This window comes from Ammospiza caudacuta, chromosome 18, assembly GCF_027887145.1.
Source record: "Ammospiza caudacuta isolate bAmmCau1 chromosome 18, bAmmCau1.pri, whole genome shotgun sequence".
NCBI lineage: Eukaryota > Metazoa > Chordata > Aves > Passeriformes > Passerellidae > Ammospiza > Ammospiza caudacuta.
The window spans coordinates 11,204,727-11,226,355 of NC_080610.1; the positions used below are offsets into that span (position 1 = coordinate 11,204,727).

At 53.3% G+C, this 21,629-nt stretch overlaps 1 protein-coding gene across 2 annotated transcripts in view; it reads right to left on the minus strand.

Moving 5' to 3' along the window:
• Positions 1-1,190: 1,190 nt before the first annotated feature.
• SEZ6L (seizure related 6 homolog like) overlaps positions 1,191-21,629 on the minus strand; it is a 41,909-nt gene continuing 21,470 nt past the window's right edge. The window contains exons 2-17 of one of the 2 annotated variants that reach the window (XM_058816587.1): positions 17,268-17,972; positions 16,517-16,650; positions 12,165-12,357; positions 11,509-11,694; positions 10,629-10,794; positions 9,754-9,920; positions 8,650-8,844; positions 8,441-8,579; positions 5,633-5,829; positions 4,406-4,600; positions 3,998-4,189; positions 3,603-3,797; positions 3,282-3,314; positions 3,046-3,157; positions 2,812-2,914; positions 1,191-2,563 (exon numbers count right to left, since the gene is read on the minus strand). In XM_058816587.1, coding sequence (XP_058672570.1) covers positions 2,534-2,563; positions 2,812-2,914; positions 3,046-3,157; positions 3,282-3,314; positions 3,603-3,797; positions 3,998-4,189; positions 4,406-4,600; positions 5,633-5,829; positions 8,441-8,579; positions 8,650-8,844; positions 9,754-9,920; positions 10,629-10,794; positions 11,509-11,694; positions 12,165-12,357; positions 16,517-16,650; positions 17,268-17,972 — 2,942 coding nt within the window. In that variant the 3' untranslated portion in view covers positions 1,191-2,533. Of the gene's footprint in view, positions 2,564-2,811; positions 2,915-3,045; positions 3,161-3,281; positions 3,315-3,602; positions 3,798-3,997; positions 4,190-4,405; positions 4,601-5,632; positions 5,830-8,440; positions 8,580-8,649; positions 8,845-9,753; positions 9,921-10,628; positions 10,795-11,508; positions 11,695-12,164; positions 12,358-16,516; positions 16,651-17,267; positions 17,973-21,629 lie in introns of both variants that reach the window. The other variant, XM_058816586.1, reaches the window with a different exon arrangement.

Here is a 21,629-nt window from a genome sequence, read left to right on the forward strand (position 1 = left end):
GCCCCCTGTGCATTAGCCTGGCAGCTGCTGAGCAAAGCCATTATCGATGTCACAGCGTAACCTTGGTTAAAAGCACGCCCGGGGAGGGCAGCGCTGCTGCATTGTTGTGGGTGCGGAGGGGCAGGGACAGATGGGAGCCCCCGGGTTTCCTCGGCCGGGCATTCCCCGGGGTATGGGCTGAGCATCCCCGTCCCTCCCCGCTGCCAGGGACACTTGGGGCTGCTGGCATCAGGGAATGCTGCTCCAGCTGGGGTGGCGCTGCTCCTTGGCGAGGTGACAGTCACCGTGCTGCCACCACGCTCTCTGAGCTGGCAGGGCCGTGCTCAGGCTCCCCTGAGCAGGACCTTGCCCTGCCCACACCTGATGCTGGAGGAAAACCTCGCAGGGGCCCGTTTCTTCCCCCACCGGAGCAGCTCAGCTCCCAGGGAGCAGGGGGGGGACTTTTCCCACCCAGCCCCGGGATTCTCCCAAGCTGTGCCTGCCTGCTCTGTGTGGGATGCAGCCCTGTGCACACCAGGGGCAGGTGGGGCAGCTGCCAGGTGATAGCCACAGGTTGTTGGGCGGCCAAGGGGTGAGCACGGCACAGGCAGAATGAGTCCCCACAGACCCCCTGCCCAATGGGGTTGGGCTACCAGGGCTCCCCAAGACTTTCTGCATGTCCTCTGTGACAGAGCCAAGGGTCTCCAGTGGACTCCCAGTGCCTCAGCGCAGCACCCAGTCCCCCACCCACTCTGTGAGACATCACTGGGCTGGCCTGGCATGACAAGGGCAATGCTGTGGAGTGACCCAGAGAGGGTAGATGTCCCCAGGGCCGTGCCAGGTCACCTCATGTCCCAGCAGGGCTCAGATACCTCCATCCCAAGGGAGCAGGGGGCACTGTGGGGCTGCACCAGGGCAGGACCTGGCACTCAGAGCCAAGCCAGTGGCTTTGGGCCACCATCCCACAGCAGGGCATGCAGTGTACCCAGCCCTCACCCTGCCCTGCCTGCAGCCAGAGCATCTGCAAACTGATTTCAGACATTTAAAAATACAGAACAATTGTTATCAAGGTTATACTGAATGCTAGAGTTTCCCACGGAACTACTTTATCATGTTCAAAAATATTTAATCCCAGCAATTTTCACATTGTTCTTATAAAAACAGACATGTATGAAGGGAAATGAAATGCTTCGTACATTTTTTTGGCACAATTTTTTTTTTCCTCTTTTTTTTTTTTTTTTTTTTTCCTTTTTAACCGTTACAAATTACAAACACACATTCGTTGTTTTGAAAGGAAAACCCCTAAAGCCCAGCTGTACACTGCAGAGCTGCACCAACCAAACCACCCCGAGCTCCCCCGGCCTCCTGCGCTCGCCATTGTTCTACAAGGACAAAAGAAGGACACCAGCAGCCAAGGACGTGGTGGTGGCTTCACTGCCCTCCCAGGGGCTGGCTGGGACACAGCAGGGACAGTGGTGGCCCTTTGGGGTCTGTGTCCCCACTGCTGTGTGGCTCTGGCAGGGGTGATGCAGTAAGGGAGTGATGGTGAGGGTGGGGCTGAGGGCGATTTCTGTCTGTTCTGCTCCCCACAGCACTCCTGTGCTGAAGCCTCCACACATCCCAGCTGCCTCTCCTTCCCAACAGCTCCACCTTCATCCCCTGCACAGCACAGCCCACCAGGGCCCCTCCTGCAGCAGGAGCCAGGGAGCCCAGCCCATCCTGCTTACCCTGAGATGCTGCCAGGGGCACAGAGCCACCCTTGGCTGGGTCGGGGTGATCCTGGCAGGGTGATGGGAAGTGCTGCTGGAGAGGAACAACGGGCACAGAGCAGAGGAACACAAGCTGGGAGCTCTGCTCACTCCAAGGTGGCTTCCAGGGTGACTTCCATTGCTCCCAGTGGCAGGGTGGCACTCTCCACAGGTTGGTGCTTCTCCACAGAGCATCACCCCAGATCCTGGCTGGCTGCCTCTCCACATCCAAAGCGAAGTGGGAAAAGAAAGCAGCACGTACCTCGTGTGTGCCAGGCTGTCCCTGAGCCCTGCAGCGAGGACAGTCCCTGGGCCAGTGCCGCCTGAGCCCCTCAGGAGCTGCAGGTGGGACCCTTGGGGGGACCCTGTGCTACCTCAGCTCCCAGCAATCAACCGCAGGCTCTTGCAATGGAGACATCTTTAATTTTTAACAACATCAGAACCGCAAAAAATCCCCCTGCGTGTGTGTGGGCAGTGCCGAGGGACGCTCCGCCATGGAGGGGGACATTCTGCCATGGAAGGGGACACAGCAGTGCCCCCGTGGTGCCCCCCTGGCCTCACCAGGACCCTGCTCTGCCCCGGCTCCAGCTGCTGCCTGTGCCCAGGGCTGGGCAGCACACCTATCGCAGTTTAAATAGAATAAATACAGTGAAGAAAACAGTAAAATCTTCAATAGAGAGGCAAAAGGAAATACAACAGCAGGTCCGGGGGTCCAACCAAACTCCAAGTGGTCTCTGGATTAGTTACTGAGGAAGTTCTATGAGAGCACATTAAGTTCGCTGCTGGAGACTCTCTTACCACTGTCCTTATATCGAAACCTCGTATTCTCGTGTTTCCTGCAAGCAAGGAAAAGCCAGTTGAGGGCAGCAGCTGCATTTCAGGATCGTCTCCCCATTCCCAGGCAGCAAGAGAGATCCTGGGTGTTGTTTTGTTCCCAGTGATGCCCTGGCAGCCAGGACCCCACAGCCCCCTGTGCCTCCCATCTCATTGTTCCCACAGAGCCTGGCTGGACTCATCCATGGCTGCCCAGTCACCCAAGCCCCTCAGGAATATCCCCAGGGAGGACAGGCAGGGCAGGACTCACCCCTGTCTCATAAATCGGGTTGTCAAACTCCGTTTCTACCGTGATCTGGCTGTAGGGGTGGGAGTACATGAGGGGCAGGCGGAGGCTGGAGTAGTACCGACACCTGCGGGGAGAGGCGGGGTCACTGGGGATTCCAGAACCGCATCCCTCCATCCCAGCTCCTCCCAGCGCCCCAGGGAGTGTGGCTGGGAGGGCGATGCTGGTCCTGTTGTGTGCCAGCCCCTGCAGCCCCACCTGGTGAGATAGATGTACGCTCCTCCCAGCAGCAGGGAGATGATCAGCACCGGGATGAAGATGGCCAGGGCCATGTTTCCCCCCTCAAGCGACGTCTCTGCAGCAGCTTCTGCTACTGAAAGGACAAGATCTATTGTGGTGGCATTTGCAGGCACCGAGTGATTCCCTCTCTGCCTCTCCCCCTCCTCCCAGGTTCCACCAGGATGCTGTGCCTCCAGGAAACCCTCATCACTCACCTTCCAGAGCGTGTTCAAAGCTGTCTTGGTTCACTGGAAGAGAGTTGGAGAGTTACTGGTCTGTAGCTGGGTTTGGCTGGGTGCTGGCAGCTGTTGCCTGCTGGGAAACCCAAACCTGGCATCTCCCGCCCCGTTTGGTCCCAAACCATGCTGGGAACTCCCAGTGATGCAAGATGTGGCCAGGACTGAGCAGAGCCCAGACCCAGAGAAGATCCAGCTCATCTGAGTTCTGCTCCCAGCTGAGTCTGCAGCCAGACCATGGTCCCGGGCTGGGGACAGAGGTGTTGGCTGTCCCCTTGTCCCCCTCCCCTTCCCTGTTACCTTTGCAGATGGGCAGGGGGCCGCTCCAGTGGGATGGCTGGCCCAGGATGCATTTGATGGTCACCTCCCCCATCAGCTCAAAGCCCTCGTAGCACATGAAGGTCAGGGACTCTCCTGGCAGGTAGAGGCGCTTGTACAGAATTTGGTACCCATTTTCTGGCAGCCCTGGGTTATCACAGGCCAGCGACTCCTCAGCTGAAAGGGAATGAAACACATCCAGGGTGAGTCCGAGGGACAGGAGGAGCCTGGGGGCAGTGAGGAAGCACACAAGCTCTCACTTCCCTCTGCTTCCAGAGGAAAGGATCTGCACCATCCCCTGGCTGCAGGAAAGTGCTACCCAAATCCTCAGAGAGAAGCTGGGCTGAGGGGGAGCAGGAGAGAGCACCCAGACTTACAGACACAGTGCGGGAGCCGTGAGGTCCAGATGGGAGTGCCGGTCTCACGGCTGTAGCAGGTGAGCAGGGAGCTGCCCTCCAGCACGAAGCCAGGGTTGCAGGTGTACTGGATGGTGGTGCCCACCAGCAGCACCGGGTCCGAGATGAGGCGGGTGGAGTGCTCCACCTCCCCTGGGTCCGTGCAGTACATGACTGGGGAGAGAGCAGGGCTGAGGGGAGCACCTTGGAGTGGGGACCTCTCAGAGCTGGGGGCATCTTGGAGCTGGGGGCCCCTCAGAGCTGGGGACACCTCGGAGCTTGGAGCCCCTTGGAGCAGGAACCCCTTGCAGCTGGGAGCCCCTCAGAGTGGGACCAGCACTGTCACAGGTTGCGGGACAGGGACAGCAGCCCCTTCCTGTGGGCACTTACTCTTTTCACAGAAGGGGGGGTCGCTGCTCCAGCTGAGGTCCCACTGGCAGGTGAGGGTGTCACTGCCCACGATGTCATAGCCCGGGTCACACTGGTAGGTGATCTTGGCCCCTCTCACCAGCTCTGTGTGTGATGTGGTCTTCCAGCCGTTCTGGATCTCGGGCAGGTCAGAGCAGGAGTCATTGCGGGACACCTCTGCAGCCAAGAGGGATTCTGGCTGAGCAGGACCCCTGGCACAGCCCTCCCCAGAGCCACCCCAGCTGGACACACAGCTCTTCCCAAGATCCTGTCCCTCCCCACAGCCCCACAAATGGCACAGCTGGACTGCAGGCAGCATCCCCTGGGCACAGGGAAGGGCAGCTGTGGGGGACAGGGGCTCTTTGCAGCCTCCCCAGCCCTGACCCTACAGGCAGAGAGAGGGCTGGGCTGGTGAAAATGGGATCAGGATAACTTGGGAGCACCAGGCTCAGCTCCAGCTGTGGGTGCAGGAGAGAGGCCAGCACCACAGTCACTGCACAGCTGGTTTGCTCATGGGAGGATTTGTTCCCTGCCTCCCCCAGGCTGGTTTTCCCAGTGAGGGGTTGTGCCCTCCCCTCCCCAGCCCCGTGTGTTGCAGAGCACCGAGGAGGGCCCTGCAGCCTCTGGGTGCTCTGCATTGCAGCTCACTCTCTTTGTCGTAGCCAGGGCTGTCAGCAGTGCAAGGAAAACGTGCCTGGAGGAGTCTGGCACGGGGAGCAGGGTGGGGGAGAGGCAGCCATGGGGATGGAATGCCCCTCATAGCCCTTGTCCATGGCGTGGGCACCCACAGGCCCAGCCTGGCAGGCACAGCTGCCCCGAAGGACAATGGAACAGATGTCTCCAGGAGCTGCTCTGGAGCACAGAGATGGGGACATCCACCTCAGGAGCCCACCCAGGGTCTGGCTTCAGTGACCACCCCCGCCTGACAGGGTGTCTGTGGGAATCCTTCATCCCTGTTTCCAGCAATTTCTTCCCCCCAGGGCTAACAGGGACCAAACCTGCCTTGTTGCCAGCCTGGAGGAGGGGATACATACAGGGACACCCCAGAAGTGACTGGCACAGAGGGCTGGGGGTCCTGCAGAAGGTCCAGGGTGGGATAAGAAGGGGGTGCTGGTGCCACAGTGACTCTCCCTGCTTCCAGCCCCTGCACCTGGACATGCTGGGCTGGCTGTGTGTCACATCCTCACAACAGCACCCTGCTCCCCATACCTATGTAGTTCATGATGAATCCTTGCCCCTTCCCAAAGATGAGCCCAGCAGGGTCCGAGTGGAACTGGATGGTGAGGTCGGGGCTGGAGGAGTAGAGCTTCTGGGGGCCACTGCTGCCCACGTACTGCCCCAGGATGCGGGAGGAGAGCTCATCCCCGTCGTAGATGGTGAGGATGTCGCTGTTGGTGATGTTCAGGCTGAGAGGAGAGTTTGGTTAGATGTCAGAACTCAGTGCATCCCTCTGGGTGTCCAGAGTTGCCAAGGACCCCGCCGGGGGGCTTGGAGACCCTGGCATGCAGCCCAAAACACCTGCAGATTTGATTTTGACCCCTGGAGCAAGTTACCAGCTTTGTATGAGGACCTGAAAGTCACACAGGTTTGAATAGTGTAATAATAAAATTGTCACAGGGTGAATATGTAGATTTTAGGATTTTTGCTATGGGGGTTATGGGGACAAGATGGAGGAATCTGGGCATGTCTGGCCTTTCTTTCTTCTTCTTGTTCTCCATTTTCTGCAGTGATGTTGGCACTTTGGAATTGGTTTAGAGTAGAAGTGCACTGTCTAACATGCGTGATAGGTATTGGGAATTAAGTGTAAATATGTTGTACATAGTTTGTAGTATAAAAGGACAACACAGAGTGCCTGTGGCTGCCCTGGTGAGCAGATCTTGGCTGGACAGAAAGAAAATTTTATAGATAAGAATGAATAAACAACCTCAAGACCGAAAAGTGAAGAGTCCAGACTCGTTCTTCAGTCACATGGGCCGAAGCAGAGACATCCTGCACATGTCAGGGCAGCAATCATCAACAGCAACCCGCGAGTTAGAGAGCAGCGTGTGCCGGGAGCCCCAGACAGGACACAGCAGTGGGGGGCTCAAGGGACAGCCCGGTCACCTCCCTCCGGGTCACCTCCGTCCCTCCGGCTCCCGGGACCCCGCACCTGCAAGCGCCACTCCACAAGAGCCGCGCTTGTCCCCGCGGCCACCAGAGCGCAGTGGCGGCCCGCGGATGGCGGGGACAGCCGGGGACACCGGGCAGGGATGGCTGCAGCCTCCATCCACCCCGGGAATGCGGCTGCTCTGGAGCAGAAGGGGATGGGGGGGGGGGGCTCGCTGCTTTCCCCCCGCTCCAAGGACAATGCAGGGGATGGATGCACACGCCAGGCGACACAGCTCTGGTGTCGGGAGGGGTGCCCAGGGCTGGCAGAGTGGTTGAACAATCGCATTGAACCCAAGGGTGGGCAGTGATACCCCTTCCCTGCTCGCTGTCCTGTCCTGTCCACACCCCAGCAAAGCTCCCCAGGGCTGGGAGCAGTGACACGGGAGGGACTGGGACAAGGACAAACCTCCTCCCCTTCCCTGTGGATGCTCCCAGCCACACAGGAGATGCCTGAGCTGATCCCCGAACATTTTATTAGGAATGTTCTTGGAGGGAGCCCAGCTAATCCCCATGGCAAGCTGACATTTGTAGTAAATCTCTGCTTTCTGTCAAACACGATTTTCTCGGTGACATTTATGCCTGATGACTTCAAATCACTTGGCCTGCAGTTCTGCTCAGCCCCAGCACCCACAGAGCTGGGAGAGGTGTGCTGGGAGCTCCCACTTGGGATTTTATGGGGAGCTTTAAAATCTTTATGACTCTAAGCCTCTACTTGAAACACATCCTCCTCTTGAAAACCCAAAATAGCATCAAAGGAGGCTCCTGCTGCAGCAGCAGCATTACCATGCCAAGAACTCTCAGCCTGGCATTGGATCCCGTTCCCCTCTGACCCCAGCATGTTCAGCCTGGCTTGCTGAGTGGCTCTGCTCCCTTGGTGCCTGTATTTCACATTCAGCCCAAAGATTGAGCTGTTTCCATCCCATGGATGCCTCCAGGCTCTCCTAACCCTGCATGACCCAGCTCCTGACGTGCTGGGTGTCACTCCAGAAGCACATGGCCACGTGCTGCTGTGGCAGTGCTCCCTGTGGAGAATTCCAAAGCTGTTGGAGCAGCAATTCACTGCTGCTGTGGGTTGTTTAATGGTGCTTTGAACTCAGGGAGCACCACTCAGTCCTGCCCAGGGTGCCAAGTGTATCAAAGGGGATTGTGGAAGCTCTGAGGGGGAGAACAGGGCATATCCCTGTGAGGGTGGTGAGGCCCTAGCACAGATTGCCTGGATATGCTGTGGCTGCCCTGATAGTGGAGCCCTGGAAAATGTTAAAGATAGACTCTGAAAATGTTAGGCTTTGTGTTTTCCCAGATCGCTGCACCTGCGTAAGCAGTATGATAAATGATATAATTGTTAGATGCGATGATTGTTTAGTAATTAAATATAATTATTATATAATCATAAGGAGAATCATGAGAAACTATGTTGGAAATTTAAGGGGGGCTATGCTTGGCTGAAATCTATGTATACAATAGAACAATATAAGTTTAATAATTAACATGAAAGTTATGTAATGATAGAATATAAAATCATATTCATCTTGAATGTATAGTTGGAGTCAGATTTGGGTGGAAAATACCCCTGATTCCCAGAGCTCTTAATACAAAGCACCGACATAATCATTTTTGTGATTATGTGTTTCTGAACACTAACAGTCCCATCACTGGAAGTGTCCAAGGCCGGGTCAGAAGGGGCTTGGAGGAACTTGGGATAGTGGGAGGTGTCCCTGCCCATGGGAGATCAGCTCTAAGGTCCCTCCCACCCAAACTGTTCTGGGATTCTGTGATTCCATGGTGGAGGTGAGCAGAGCAGGACACTGCAGCAAAATGAGAGGAGCACATTTGGGGCAGAGCCAGACACCGAGCCCCTGAGCTACTCACAGCTGGATGTCCAGGAAGAGCCTCTTCTCCTCGCCCACATGGATCCTCCAGATGCAATCCTCCCCCTCCGTGTAGGGCTCGGGCCAGTTGGGGGACAGGATCACCCCGGCCACAGCCGTCAGCTCCCCTCCACACGTGGCTGTGGGGACAAAGGGGTGTCAGGGCTCAGCGGGGACCCAGGGGAGTCAGTGCCCAGGGGCAGGGCTGACCTCGGCACAGCGGCTCCGTGTCGTTCCAGTAGGGGTCCCGCATGTTGATGCACTCGATGACAGCAGGGCCCTGCTCCAGGGAGTGCCCGGGGTCGCAGGTGAACTCCACGGTGGTGCCCAAGTTGTAGGTGGGGTCAGAGGTGGTGAAGTTCCCGTTCTGGATGTAGGGCTCGTAGCAGTGGCCCCGCTCAAAGGCTGGAAGAGATCCCTGTTAGCTGTAGGGACACGGAGCTGCTCCCTTCTCACTGAGCTTCCCCAGGCCCTGCTGGTGTCCCCATGAGAACCTGAGCCCTGCATCCCCGCCTGCATGAATGGCCTCTTCTAGGGAATGTTCTACAGGCAATTAGGACTAACAATTTACCCATTCTGAGCCACACAGGCCTCAGGAACAAAATGTAAACATTGATTATCTGCTGCTGTGGAATGGAACAGGTGGATCTGTGATTGCTCTCATGTGGTTGTTTCTAATTAATGGCCAATCACAGCCCAGCTGTCCAGACTGTCTCGGTCAGTCACAAGCCTTTGTTATCATTCCTTTTCTATTCTTAGTTAGCCTTCTGATGAAATCCTTTCTTCTATTCTTTTAGTATAGTTATAATATATTATATATAATAAAATAATAAAGCAGCCTTCTAATTTATAATATTTATTGTAATATATAATATAATATATATATAATATATATAATATATTATATATATATTATATATATTATATATTATAACATATAATAGATAATTTACTATACATGTTATATATAATATATTTATAATAAATATATAATAGAAATATATATTTATATATATTTGTATTTATTATATATAATAAATATATATTATATAGTATACATTATATATCATATATTATAAATAATATATGTAAAATATATATGTAAATATATAAAAATAAATATATATATATTTATTATAATAAATCAGCCTTCTGAAACATGGGGTCAACATTCTCATCTCTTCCCTCATCCTAAAACCCCTGTGAACACCACCACAACCCACAGCTGGAGTCAGGGAGACACCAAAACACCGGATTTGCCCCATTCTGGCTGAGCCAGGCACCAGCCTGGGGCCCAGCACGGGGACACAGCACCTTCGAAGCGGATGTTGAAGGCGGTGGCGGCCGCAGGCTCCTCGGCGAGGAAGTCGATCCGGATGGAGGAGCCGTCACTGATGACACCCTCGAAGGGGACGCTGTCGGCGCGCAGCGAGTCGTAGAGCACGGCCGAGCGGTTGGTGTCCCCGCTGTACACCACCATCCTGCGGGGACAAGGGCCGTGGGACACAAGCACAGTGCCCTTCAGTCCCACCCGGGCACGAGAGGGGGAAGCTGGAGCAGCTGGAATAAACTGGGGGCTCCCAGGTTTTGGTGTATTTTGGGGTTTTCTCTCCGAAAGAGGCTGTCCGCATGAGAACCTGACCATGGAGAGGCTGGAGTGCGTTCAGGGATGGGAATTGAGCTGGGGATGGGGCTGGACCATCAGGAGCAGCTGGAAAGGGGCTCTGCGTGGACAAAAGGAGGCTCAGGGGGACCTTGTGGCTCTGCACAGCTCCCTGACAGAAGGGGACAGCCTGAAGGGGTCGGGCTGTGCTCCCAGGGAATAGGATGAGAGGAAATGGCTTGTGTCAGAGAAGGTTTAGACTGGATTCAAGGATATCAGGGAAAATTTCCTTCCCAAAAGGGCTGATAAGCATTGAAACAGGCAGCCAGGGGCAGTGGTGGAGTTCCCATCCCTGGAGGGGTTTAACAGCTGTGTTAATGTGGAGACACGGTTTAGTGGTGGCCTTAGCAGTGCTGGGAGACAATTGAACCCAGTGATCTCAGAGGGCTTTCCCAAGCCAAATAATTCAATTTTTTCTATATTTAGTGCCCAGCAATAGGCCCTGCTCCTCACCCCATGCAGAAGAAGCCCCCTGGGATCTCTCTGCAGTCCCAGGGATGTGAAGAAACAGCTCCTGGAGCCTCACCTGTCCTTCTCAGTCAGCAGGAGCTTCTCAAAGTGCAGGTGCAGCTTCTGTCCCGGGGGGGCCCCGATGGCCCAGACGCAGTACATGCTGCCAGACTGGTTCCCGCTGTAGCTGGGGGACAGCACGCGGCCGATGGTGGCATTGTGCACTGTCCCTCCACAGGGAGCTGCAACACAGCATGGCACGTGGCATTTGTGCTCCCAGGGCACAAACCTCTTGCCTGGGCTCTGCTTTGCTCTGTCTGTACATATTTATACTCACACACAGATACAAAATCTTAATTTCCCTTCACTTGCTGCGCAACAAGGGGACAGATTCTGCTGTTGCTGCCTGACCACCTGAGGCACTGCCCTCACCCCCTCCCTGTCGCCACATTTCTCTTCACAGGGAAAAACAAGGCACAATTCTTCCCAAGAACATTCCTGGCTTTCACATTCTCTGAACCGCAGAGAAAGGAAAAACAATTCTTATCTCATTTGCTGCTCCTATGTTGTTCACAAGTGGAAAGCATTGTGGAAGATTATTCACCTGAAGGGAATTGATAATTGGATTCTGATGTGAGTGTTTTGATTCACTGACCAATTGGATCCAGGTGTGTGTGTTGGGACTGTGAGCTGACAGTCACGAGATGCTGTGCAGGGGAGTGCAGTTGAGTGCTTGGCAGATTCAGTTTAGATGCAATGTAATACAATATAGGATAATAAAGTAATCAATTAGCCTTCTGATAAGATGGAGTCCTCCTCATCATTTCTCCTGGACATCAGGCAAAAATACCACTGGTACATCCCAGGACCGCATTCATCTCATGAGGCAAAGACAGGGGCTCATGTTTCCCTCAGTGGGGCCCAGTTTCCCAGCACGGGGCTGGGATGTGCAGTACCTGAGCAGATGGGCTCGGGGCTGCTCCAGTGTGGCCGGGAAGCGTTGATGCAGGTCAGCATGCGGGGGCCCTGCAGCTCATAGCCCAGGTGGCAGTGGAAGTGAGCGATGCCACCCGAGTGCAGATCCATCACCGTCACATCCCCAAAGTCAGGCCTCCGTGGGAAGTTGCAGCTCAGCATAAACACTGGAACAGGCACACATTGGGAGCTCAGGGCCCAGCTGCTCCCAGCCACCCTGTGGGGACGTGCTGGATGTGCCCACGTGTCACACAGAGCAGCGACAGAGCACCACCAACCCCCCAGTGCCGCCGCTTCCCCACCTGTTACTGCTCCTGCCCAGACCCAGTTTCTATTTTAAAAATAATTTGCTGGAACTCATTTATTTTTCAAAGCTCTTCGAGGTAAAAAATAGACTGGCAGTGTGAGTGTGTGAAGGAGGAGCTGCTGCATGGGGACAGAAACGGGGCAAGATGAGTGTGAGGGGCGCAGCCAGCACTGGGGTTGGGGACATCAGGGCACATTGAACCCTCTGCCCAGAGCACAACACCCACGGGCAGAGGGTGAAACAGGATTGTGGCTGGTCTGTGGGGGCACAGCCCGCTGATTTGACCCTGCAGCCAAGCGGGACTGACCCCAAACCCCCTCCATTACCCACCCTGGTAGTGGAGCTGGAAGGTTCCCACCACGTCGTCCTGGAAGGTGCGGAAGTAGACGGAGATGGTGTTGGTGGGGCTGCGGATCACCTGGCCCTCCACCAGAAGGGTCTGGTTGGCCAAGACCACCAGGGCATCGCCGTCCACGCCACGGATGGACAGCACCTCCCCATCTGACAGGTTCACGCTCTTCACCTGCGGGAACAGAGTGGGGACCCCAGGGTCACATCCCAGCCCATCACACACACCCAGATCATCACACCAGCACAGTGCTGCCACAAAACCAGGGCATTCCTCAGGCTTTGGTGCTCACCACCCACCCCATGCACCAGGAAACCTCCCCAGAATCCCTCACCCCACTGAGGAGTGCTCGGGGAGCCACACAGCAAGTGCATCTAATGAGCAGTTCCAAAAGGCTTTAATTATTATTTGGAAATAGCTGAGCAGTAACCTCACATTTACATTTCACGTCCATTTAGCTTAATAAATGGGCTCATATTTCAGCAGAAAGATGCTCATCAGACCATTTGTTTCCCTGAGTGTGTGAGGCCCCGGGCTCTATATTTAGCACCAGCCCAGCCGTGATTGGGAGCGCTCCCGACGATGTTGTGACTGCAGGGATTTGTGGCTGCTGTCACTGCCGTGCCCACCTCCCCCTGGCACACGGGGCTGGGATGTGCCCTGCTCCAAGGGCACTGCATGGAGCCACCCCCAGCCTCAGCATCCTGAGCCTGCTCCTGAAGGAAATCCCTGGAAAAACTCGTTCCTGGCTGCAAAACTGGATTAACATCTCCAGTCTGGTTCAGAGCATGCCTGGGTTCACCCCAGCCCAGTTCAGAGCATGCCTGGGTTCACCCCAGCTCATGTTTCAATCCAAAAGGAGCTGATCTTGCCTTATTTTTCCATCTGGGTCCTGGAAGGGAAAAGCATTTTCTGGAGCACAGGCCATGTGCAACTCTGACCCCCAGCCTGCCCTGGGTCATTTCTTCTTTTTTAGATATTGTCCCCAAAACGTGCCCCCCACCAGCATGGCCAGCACACACTGTGGCTGGTGGGATGGCTCAGATCTGATTATTAATAAATGGCATTGATTAAGTGTTATTTGGGTGAATTATTTGGAGTCCAGGGATCCAAGCGGGCTCCATATGATGCCAGCAATTTCCCCAGCTCCCACTGAGACAGAGCTCTGCGTCTCCAGCTGGGTCTGGATCCCTGCAAAGATTTTTCCAAGGTGTTTCTAACAGATTTTGTTCTGCTTGAAGCCAAACCTGTTCCCCAGCTGGGTCCTTCCAGAGCTGGTGACACAGAGCCAAATCACTGTGGGAAATTGGGAAGGGGATTTGGGGGAGCAGCTGGAGCAGGCAGAGCCCTGCAGAAGGGAGGAAGCTGGGGATCAGTGCTGGGTGTCACACACACACACACTCAGTTCCACCTCAGCGGAACCAGGGGAGCAGGGTGTCACAAGTGCCATTCCCTGTGCCAGCACCAGGCTGGCATTCCCAGAGGAGCCTGGAGTGAGCAGGGAGTGCAGACTCTGCCATGGCCCCGTGCCAGGGAGCGTCAGCCCTGCGAGAGGGACCATATGTGCGAGCTCCTGCCAGGGGCTGGGAGCACGGGCTCTGACTTCAGTCGCTGCCTGCACCCACAGCAGCTCCTCCAGAGCCTTGGGAAGGCAGCAGGGATCCTCCAGTCAGGCTGCCAGCCTGGCTCACCCACTGGGAAAAAAAACCTCTTCAGGGAAATTCTATCTCCTGCCAAGAAGATTCAAGAATTTTAAAAATAAATATAATTTCACCAAGGAGAGCTGGCTGCTCCCAGCTCCCAGGGCTGCCGTGGCACAGGCAGGGACACAGCTCTCCCTGGAATGCTGAGAGGGGTGTAGAGAGGGGCAGTGAGCTGAGCAGGGACCCTGAGCTCTCACACAGCCCAGGGCAGCTCCCAGCCTTTCCCAGACCGTGCCTGACATCCAGGCTTTGTGTCCTCCCTGCAGTGAGTGAGGGTCTGGCTCCAAAAGAAGTGTCCCCGTGTCCTCCTGCACTGCTCCCAGTACCTGCAGGAGCAGTTTTGGAGTGCCACAGGCATTTCTGCCACCACCAGGCTGTCCCATTCCTGTCCCAGGGGATTCTCTCTGCTCCTGCAGAGCCTTTAATGAGACCCCCAGGGTAAGACGCAGCTACAGGAGCTGGGAATCCAATCCAAACCCCTCTGATGGGACCCCACACCCCACACCCCGGGTTATCCAGTGCCTTCCCTTTGGAATTCACCTCCTGCAGCACAGGGCACTGCCAGCTGCAGATGAGGCCATGCTCCACCAGCCCCGACCTGCTGTTGTGATTTAATTTGTCTGCAACGCTCCACAGCCTCGGCAAAGCAAAATGCAAAGCTTGGGGGGGGTGGGTGGAGAGGCCAATTTTATGCTCCATTAAAACCTCAGCTCGCAACAGAGCGAGGTCAGGAGTGGTGTCACCTGATGGATTATGGACAGAGGCAAATTTACAGCAGAGCAGCCTCTCTTTAGCACCCTGTGGTTCTGAGGAGACAGTTGCTGTGTCCAGTTACTTTTCCACTGCCGTGGAGAAGTGGCTGAGCTGCTCAGACTCCCAATGCTCAGCCTGCACCACTGCTGCTCCCAGGGCAACATTCCCACCAGGTCTGGCAGCCACGGTGGCCTTGGGGCCAGCCCCTGCCTGTGCCCACCATGGGGAGAGCAGGGACAACCCCACTGGAGCTCCTGCTCCTTTTAATGCACACTTTTAATTACACAAAGTGCGGGGATTTAAATTAGATGCAAATGGTGATATGGGGAAATCACGAGAAGAAAAGATTGCGAACAGCATGGAGACCCTGGGCTGGTTTCACCTGGACAGGGTTTGGAGTGGGCAGAGTCCCCAGCCCTGCTTGCAGCCTCACCAGGCTGAGGGATGCTCGTTTTGGGGGAGCTGACGGTGCAATATTCACATCAGCTTAGTGAGACCCCCTGCTCTGATGGGTGGGCATTTACTGGGCACCTGCCCCAGCCAGAGAAGGAACCTGGGCTGCCCTCCTGGGCATCCTGCACCTTCAGAGCCACCCAAACCCCTCCCTGACAATGGGGGGTGCAGAGGGCAGGGAGCTGGTGCCCCCATCCCACCCAGTGCCTCTTAACAACCTGCTGCCAGCGCCTCTTGGTTAAATTAATTGCGTGACATTTACAGAGTTTGATCATCACTGACATTCAGGATGTTCCAGCTCCCTCATTGAGTTCATTTATTACAAAGCCTCAGAAAAAAGATCTATTTTTTCCCCAGAAAGGGATATTTTATCAGGTGAATATGCCCAGGGCAGAGGTGCCCAAGGCTTGGCATCATTTGCTGCAGTGACCAGTTGTGGTATTCACGTTCTCTGGAAAAATCCCTTTGCCCAGGATTTTTCTCTTGAGAAGCTGAGAAGCCTCAGAGGAAAAGGAAAACAGTTATTATCTCTTTTGCTTCTCCTGTGTTTGCTGCTTTGGAATTTGGTTGGAGATTGTTTATCTGTAGTGGTGTTTGCAGGGGTCCTAGGATGAGGGAAGAGACAAAAATCTTGACTCCATGTTTCATATTATTTTATGATATATATTATATTAAAAGAAAATTATATATTAAAACTATACTAAAAGAATAGAAGAAAGGATTTTATCAGAAGCCTTGAAAGGAATAGAAAGGAATGGAATGATAATAAAATCTTGTGACTGCTCACAGCCTCAACAAAGGTGATTATCATTGGTCATCAAGTAAAAACAATTTCACAAGCTGGGTAAACAATTCTCCAAATCACATTCCAAAGCAGCAAAACATGGGGAAGCTGAAGTTTCTCAGCTTCTCAGGAGAAAAGATCCTAACAAAAGGATTTTCCATAAAATATGTCTGTAACATTTATCCAGCAGGTGATTGTTTCATTGGGTTTCTGATGTGAATTATTTTAACTTATTGGCCAACTGGGGCCAAGCTGTGTCGAGACTCTGGAGAGAGTCAGGAGCTTTCATTATTACCTTTTTAGCATTGTGTAAATATCCTTTCGGGATTCTTTAGTATAGTATAGTATAGTTTGATATTTTAAATATAATGCATATATTAATATCATTAATTAATATGAATTATTATAACATCTTTACTTAATATTAATTAATAATTAATAATATTAATTATTACTAATTAATAGCATCATAAAATAATAAATTTGCCTTCTGAGAACGTGGAGTCAGATTTATCCTTCCTTCCTTCATCTGGGGGCAACAAATACAATACCCAGTGGGTCTGGCTGTGGGGACAGCCAAGGCAGGGGACACCCAGGGCAGAGGACACCCAAGGCAGGGTACACCCAGGGCAGGGCTCACCTGGAGCTCGACACCGTAGCCGGTGTAGACCGTGACGTTGTAGGTGCACTGCAGGTACCCGTGCAGGGGCAGGGGGGGATAATCCGTGGAGTCAATGTAGCCCTCAGGGTCGTGGAAGCTCATGCTGCAGAGCACTGAGGGGACACAAACAGGGTCACACCGAGGGCATTTCACTCCCACACCCCAAAACCCAGCAATCCCGGCCCCATCAGTGATCCCATGGAGTTACAGAGTCACCGAGTGGTTTGGGTTGGAAGGGACATTAAAGCGCAACCCCTGCCATGGGCTGGGACACCTTTCACTGAACCAGATTGCTCCAAGCTCCATCCAACCTGGCCTTGAACGCTTCCAGGGATCCAGGGGCAGCCACAGCTTCTCTGGCTCTCTGCCAGGGCCTCCCCACCCTTACAGGGAAGAATTTCTCCCCAAAATCCCATCTAACCCTTCCGTCTGGCAGTGGGAAGCCATTCCCCCTTTCCTGACACTCTATGCCTTGTCTAAATTCCCTCTCCAGCCCTCTTGAAGTCCCTTTAGGAACTAGAATGAGGTCTAAACTCTTCCTGAAGCCTTCTCCCAGGTCTCCCAGCAAGGACAAGTGTTTCATCCCTCCAATCACAAAGTGAATGAAGAGCAGAAGATTTTAGGCACCCCCCAAACTTGAGCAGTAGCCTGATTTTGGGAAGGGTTGCCTGAACACAGTTGTGCTGTGCTCCCCACCAGTGCCACAGCCCTATGCCCATGTTCAGCTCACCTGGGGTGGGCTCTGTGGTGGTGACAGTGGTGGTGACAATGGTGGACGTGGTGGTTTCCTGGCTCTCCTCTGGCACAGAGGCGTGCACATCCCTCTCCACACCCTTGGTGGGGATAACACCAGCTGGAGCCACGGTGGGAGCCCCTTCAGCATCCTCTGTGCTGTTAGGGAGGGCTGGGGGCAGGCTGGAAGGGGAGATCTGCAGTGTGGGGTGGCTGGTGGTGGCCTGCTCCGCCCACGGCAGCTCGGGGGGGCTCTGCTCCGTGTCCTCTGCTGGCACCCGCAGCCCTGGGGCGGCCGTGGGCAGCCTGGAGCTCCATGGGCTGGCTGGGGAGGCAGTCCCAGGGGGCCCTGCCGGGGTGGGCTTGAGCCTTGGGTGCTTCCTTCCCGTGTTCACTTGCTTCAGAGCTGGTGGCTTTTTCTTAACAGGGGAAGTTTGTTTGGCATCAGGTCTGGGGGCAGCGGTGGCCGTAGGCAGGAGTGGTGTGGTCTCCTCTGGGGCTGGCAGGAGGTTGAGGGCAGTGCCCTGCCCCTGCTCTCCAGCTCCAGGATCTGGACCCACAGCATGCCCAAAATCCTCAGCTCCACCAGTCAAACCAGTGCTGTGCCCCAGCTCTGCAGCTCCACCGCCCATCTTCTCCAGGGGTTCATCCACAGCCAGAGGGTCCGGACTGGCCGGCACCAGCGCTGCCCCCGATCCGCTGTCTGCAAGAAACAGGGAGAAGTGGGACTTGGGCAAAGCTGGGCATGAAATTAGATATTTTGTGTGCTGCTGGTGTGAAATCAGCCCCCTGGGATGCTGCAGGAACACCCACCACTTCCCAAAGAAGGAACGAGCGGCCCCCACAGCACAACACACCCACCTCCAGGCACCGCCGTGTTGGGCAAACCCAACCCAACATTTATGGGAACAGGGATGGGCAGGAAATAGCCAATGACCAAAGCCACCCAGCACAGCTCTGGCCAGGGGGTAATTGCACAAATACAGATTTATCCCCTGCTGTGGGGTGACCGGGCTGGATCCATGGGCTGGAATTCACCGTGAGCTCTGTGAGACGCCGCAAAGAGCTCGGAGCGCCCGAGAGTCAACGCTTTCCATGGAAACAGCAGTTGCCAGGGAAAGCACTTAATGCACGCTACTTAAAGACCATAATTCCAGCCCCCTCATGTCCCCTGGGAGGGTTTGGAGCCCATGGAATGAAGGGTGTCTGTCCCTCTGTGGGCACAGGGGGTCTGCAAACCCCCAGCCCCATTGCTGGCCAGGCAACAACTGAGCCCTAAAGCAGCTCCAGCTGCTGTGGCACGCCTGTGGTGGCAGCCAGGACGTGTGGCCACCACAGCACCAGCTCTCCATGGGATGGAGCCTGGAGCAGCAGTCAGGGTTTCCTTTCCAAGCAGACTCCAGATAAACCTGGGCTCACCTCAGCAGTAACTTTAAACAAAAGCACAACTCTTGGGTTGCATTTAACTTGATGTTTTCTGTTTCAAATTCTGCTAATTAAGGTAGGACTGGAATGAAAAGGAGGGGAAAAAATGGAGCTTTTGAGCGTGAATCCTGAAACACAGGGACACTGTGGGTGCCACTGCCCAGGGGGAACGAGGGAGGGCACAAGCAGCCTGTGCAAAGGGACTGAGCAGCACTGAAAACTGACTTTGCTCCATCTCCTGGAAAACAGAAGCAGTTTCTGACAAGAACCAAAGATAAGGAACTCAACAGGAAAAGGCAAAAGCTGAATTAGCCTGAAGGATGGAGCTGCCAAAACTCTGGCAGTCCCTACACTGCTCATTGGTCCAGGAGAGTCCTTGGATGCTCTGCTGGTGCCTGGGCAGGTCCTTTGTCTCTGGGACAAGCCATTTCACCCTGCTGCAGCCACCAGCAAACCTGTCCCAGACCTCCCCAAGGGCTTCCTGGCCTCTCCTGCAGTTTGCCGCAAGTTAAAGCATTAATTCTTTAATTAGCAAGTGGTTCAGCAAATCCATCACCCATTCCCTGAGCGCATTAAGAGGCATTTCACACACATCATCTGCAACCATCACCTTGTGCCAGCTCTGAATAATCATCCCCCAGGAAGGCTGGGTGCCTCAGTGTCCCCACACTTCTGGGGGACCAGAAGCTTTCACACCAGGAGCTTCCACACCTTCTGGTTGTTTCTTGGTGTCTCTGCTTCTCTCTCCATCCCACCCTGGGGCCTCCATGGGCACCCTGCCATGAGCTGATGGGGTGGAATGTCCCCAAGGCCATGCCACTGGCAGCTCTCCTTCCCTGAGAAGTTTTGCAGGGCTGTCCAGGGTTCTTCTCTTCCTCTCCCACCCCAAGGCCAGGAGGAGCAGTGGGTGGTTGCTCTCCTATGGCCCGGGTGACAATTTTAGGGCTCTGCAGCAAAAGGTTTTGTCCATGATGGAAGAGGATGAAGCTCTGAGACAGGGGAGAAAGCACAGGGAGGGGGCTCGCTGGCTGGTAGGACAAGGTGGGACATTCTGGGACATTCTGGGGCACCAGCTCACAGTAGGACAGTCAAGGATCCCGAGTCCTTAAAGCCAACACATTCCCAAAAAACACCAACCCTGCATCCCCGGGTTATTTGTCATGTGAACCCTAATTCTTAATGGATTGTGCCTTTAAACCATATTTTATGCTTTTGGAAAGCTGACTAATTCCTTATTAGATCCTTTGCCAGGATGCATTTACTCGATTCTGTCCTTAACAAAGCATGAAATAAAACACTCTGTAAAGCGACTCCTTAATGAGCCACTAAACACGCCGCACTTCGTAAAGGGCAAACGCATTCCAGGGACGGGGAGAGGGCTGGAGCAGGGGAGGGGCAGGCACAGGGCATCGGGGATCAATAAGGGCTTATTCCACATTATCAGAAAGAGAATTGATTGTGGATTTCAGCTCCTGATTGATCACCATCCCCAAACCTCCCTCCCCATGGAGCTCGGTGCTGCCCCACAGCCCCCACAGCCCTGGAGCCTGGAGCCCTTTTGGGAAGCAGAACTGAATATTCCCATCCTTAAGGAAGGACTGCAGTGGGTTTCCGTGTTTGCAGGGCCAGGGTGGGATTTGGTGAGATCCTTTCCACTGTTGTGGATTCCAACAGCCATTCCACCACCTCCAAGGCCCATGGGGTGATCGTGGCCACACAGGACCCTCCTCAGCTGCCAAAATCCATCCTGCTCTGCACAAGTGATCAACCCAGAGCTGCTGGAAGAGAAATGGTCACGTTTGACCTTGATCTAATCTGGAAATAGGAAATAAACACTATTGAGATGCACAAGGGGTTTGTCATGTATCTGATCAGGAGCTCTCCAAGGGCAGTTTGGCACTGGAAAGCCTTCTCCAAACCCATGTGTGAAAAAAATGTATTTTATGATTGGCTTTTTGCAAACATTAAAAAGAATATTCTATGTGTTACGTTAGAAAGTTATGCTGTATTAATTTTCTCAAGCAACATGTTAAATATAGTTTTAGGTTATAACATAATGTTAAAATAAAAACTATGCTGTGTAAGATACTTTTTTTAAAGAAAGGACTTGCACTGAGATAGCAGCCACAGGACACCTAAATCTTTCAGAGAGAAAGAATTTATTGCTCTCTTATCAGAAGAAACTAACTTCTTCCTGCCTTGCTGGGCCATGAAGAGTTATTAGGATTAAGAGGAAGAAGTTGACACTGACCAGACAGAATCCTGTGTTTGAATGGAATTTATGCATCATGTATAAGATGTATAAATATGCAACAGGCTATTGTTTTTAAGGGTTAATCCTCTGTTAACATGGGTCCTTTTTCAGCCTTATTTTGCCCAGAAAAAGGTACCTGGACCGTCCATAACTCTTTGTTTTTTATTGTCTCATATTGTGCTATCCAAACTATCCAAATTATTATTACTCTAATGATATTGCTATTTTTATAACAATTTCATTAGTAGTAAACTTTTTATTTTTTTTTTATTATTATTTTAGTAGTAGTAATATTATTTATATTATATTATATTATATTATATTATATTATATTATATTATATTATAATGTTATAATAAATATTATAGTAAAATAAAAATAAATAATGTTACTACTACTAAAATATAATTACAATAATATCAATTATATATATTAATAATTATAATATTATAATTATAATAGTATTATAATATTATAGCATTTATTGTTAGTAATATTGTATTATTAGTAAACATTTAAAATTTAACAAAAACCAAGTGATTTGTGTTTTTCACACATGGAAACCTCGGTGGTGACCCTGCAGCCCTCGCTGCCCTCGAGGGTGGCACAGGGGGCTCTGTGCCCTGCCCGTGGGCACAGCAGCTGCTCCTGCAGGATGGGCCAGGCAGGGCCAGGACAGTT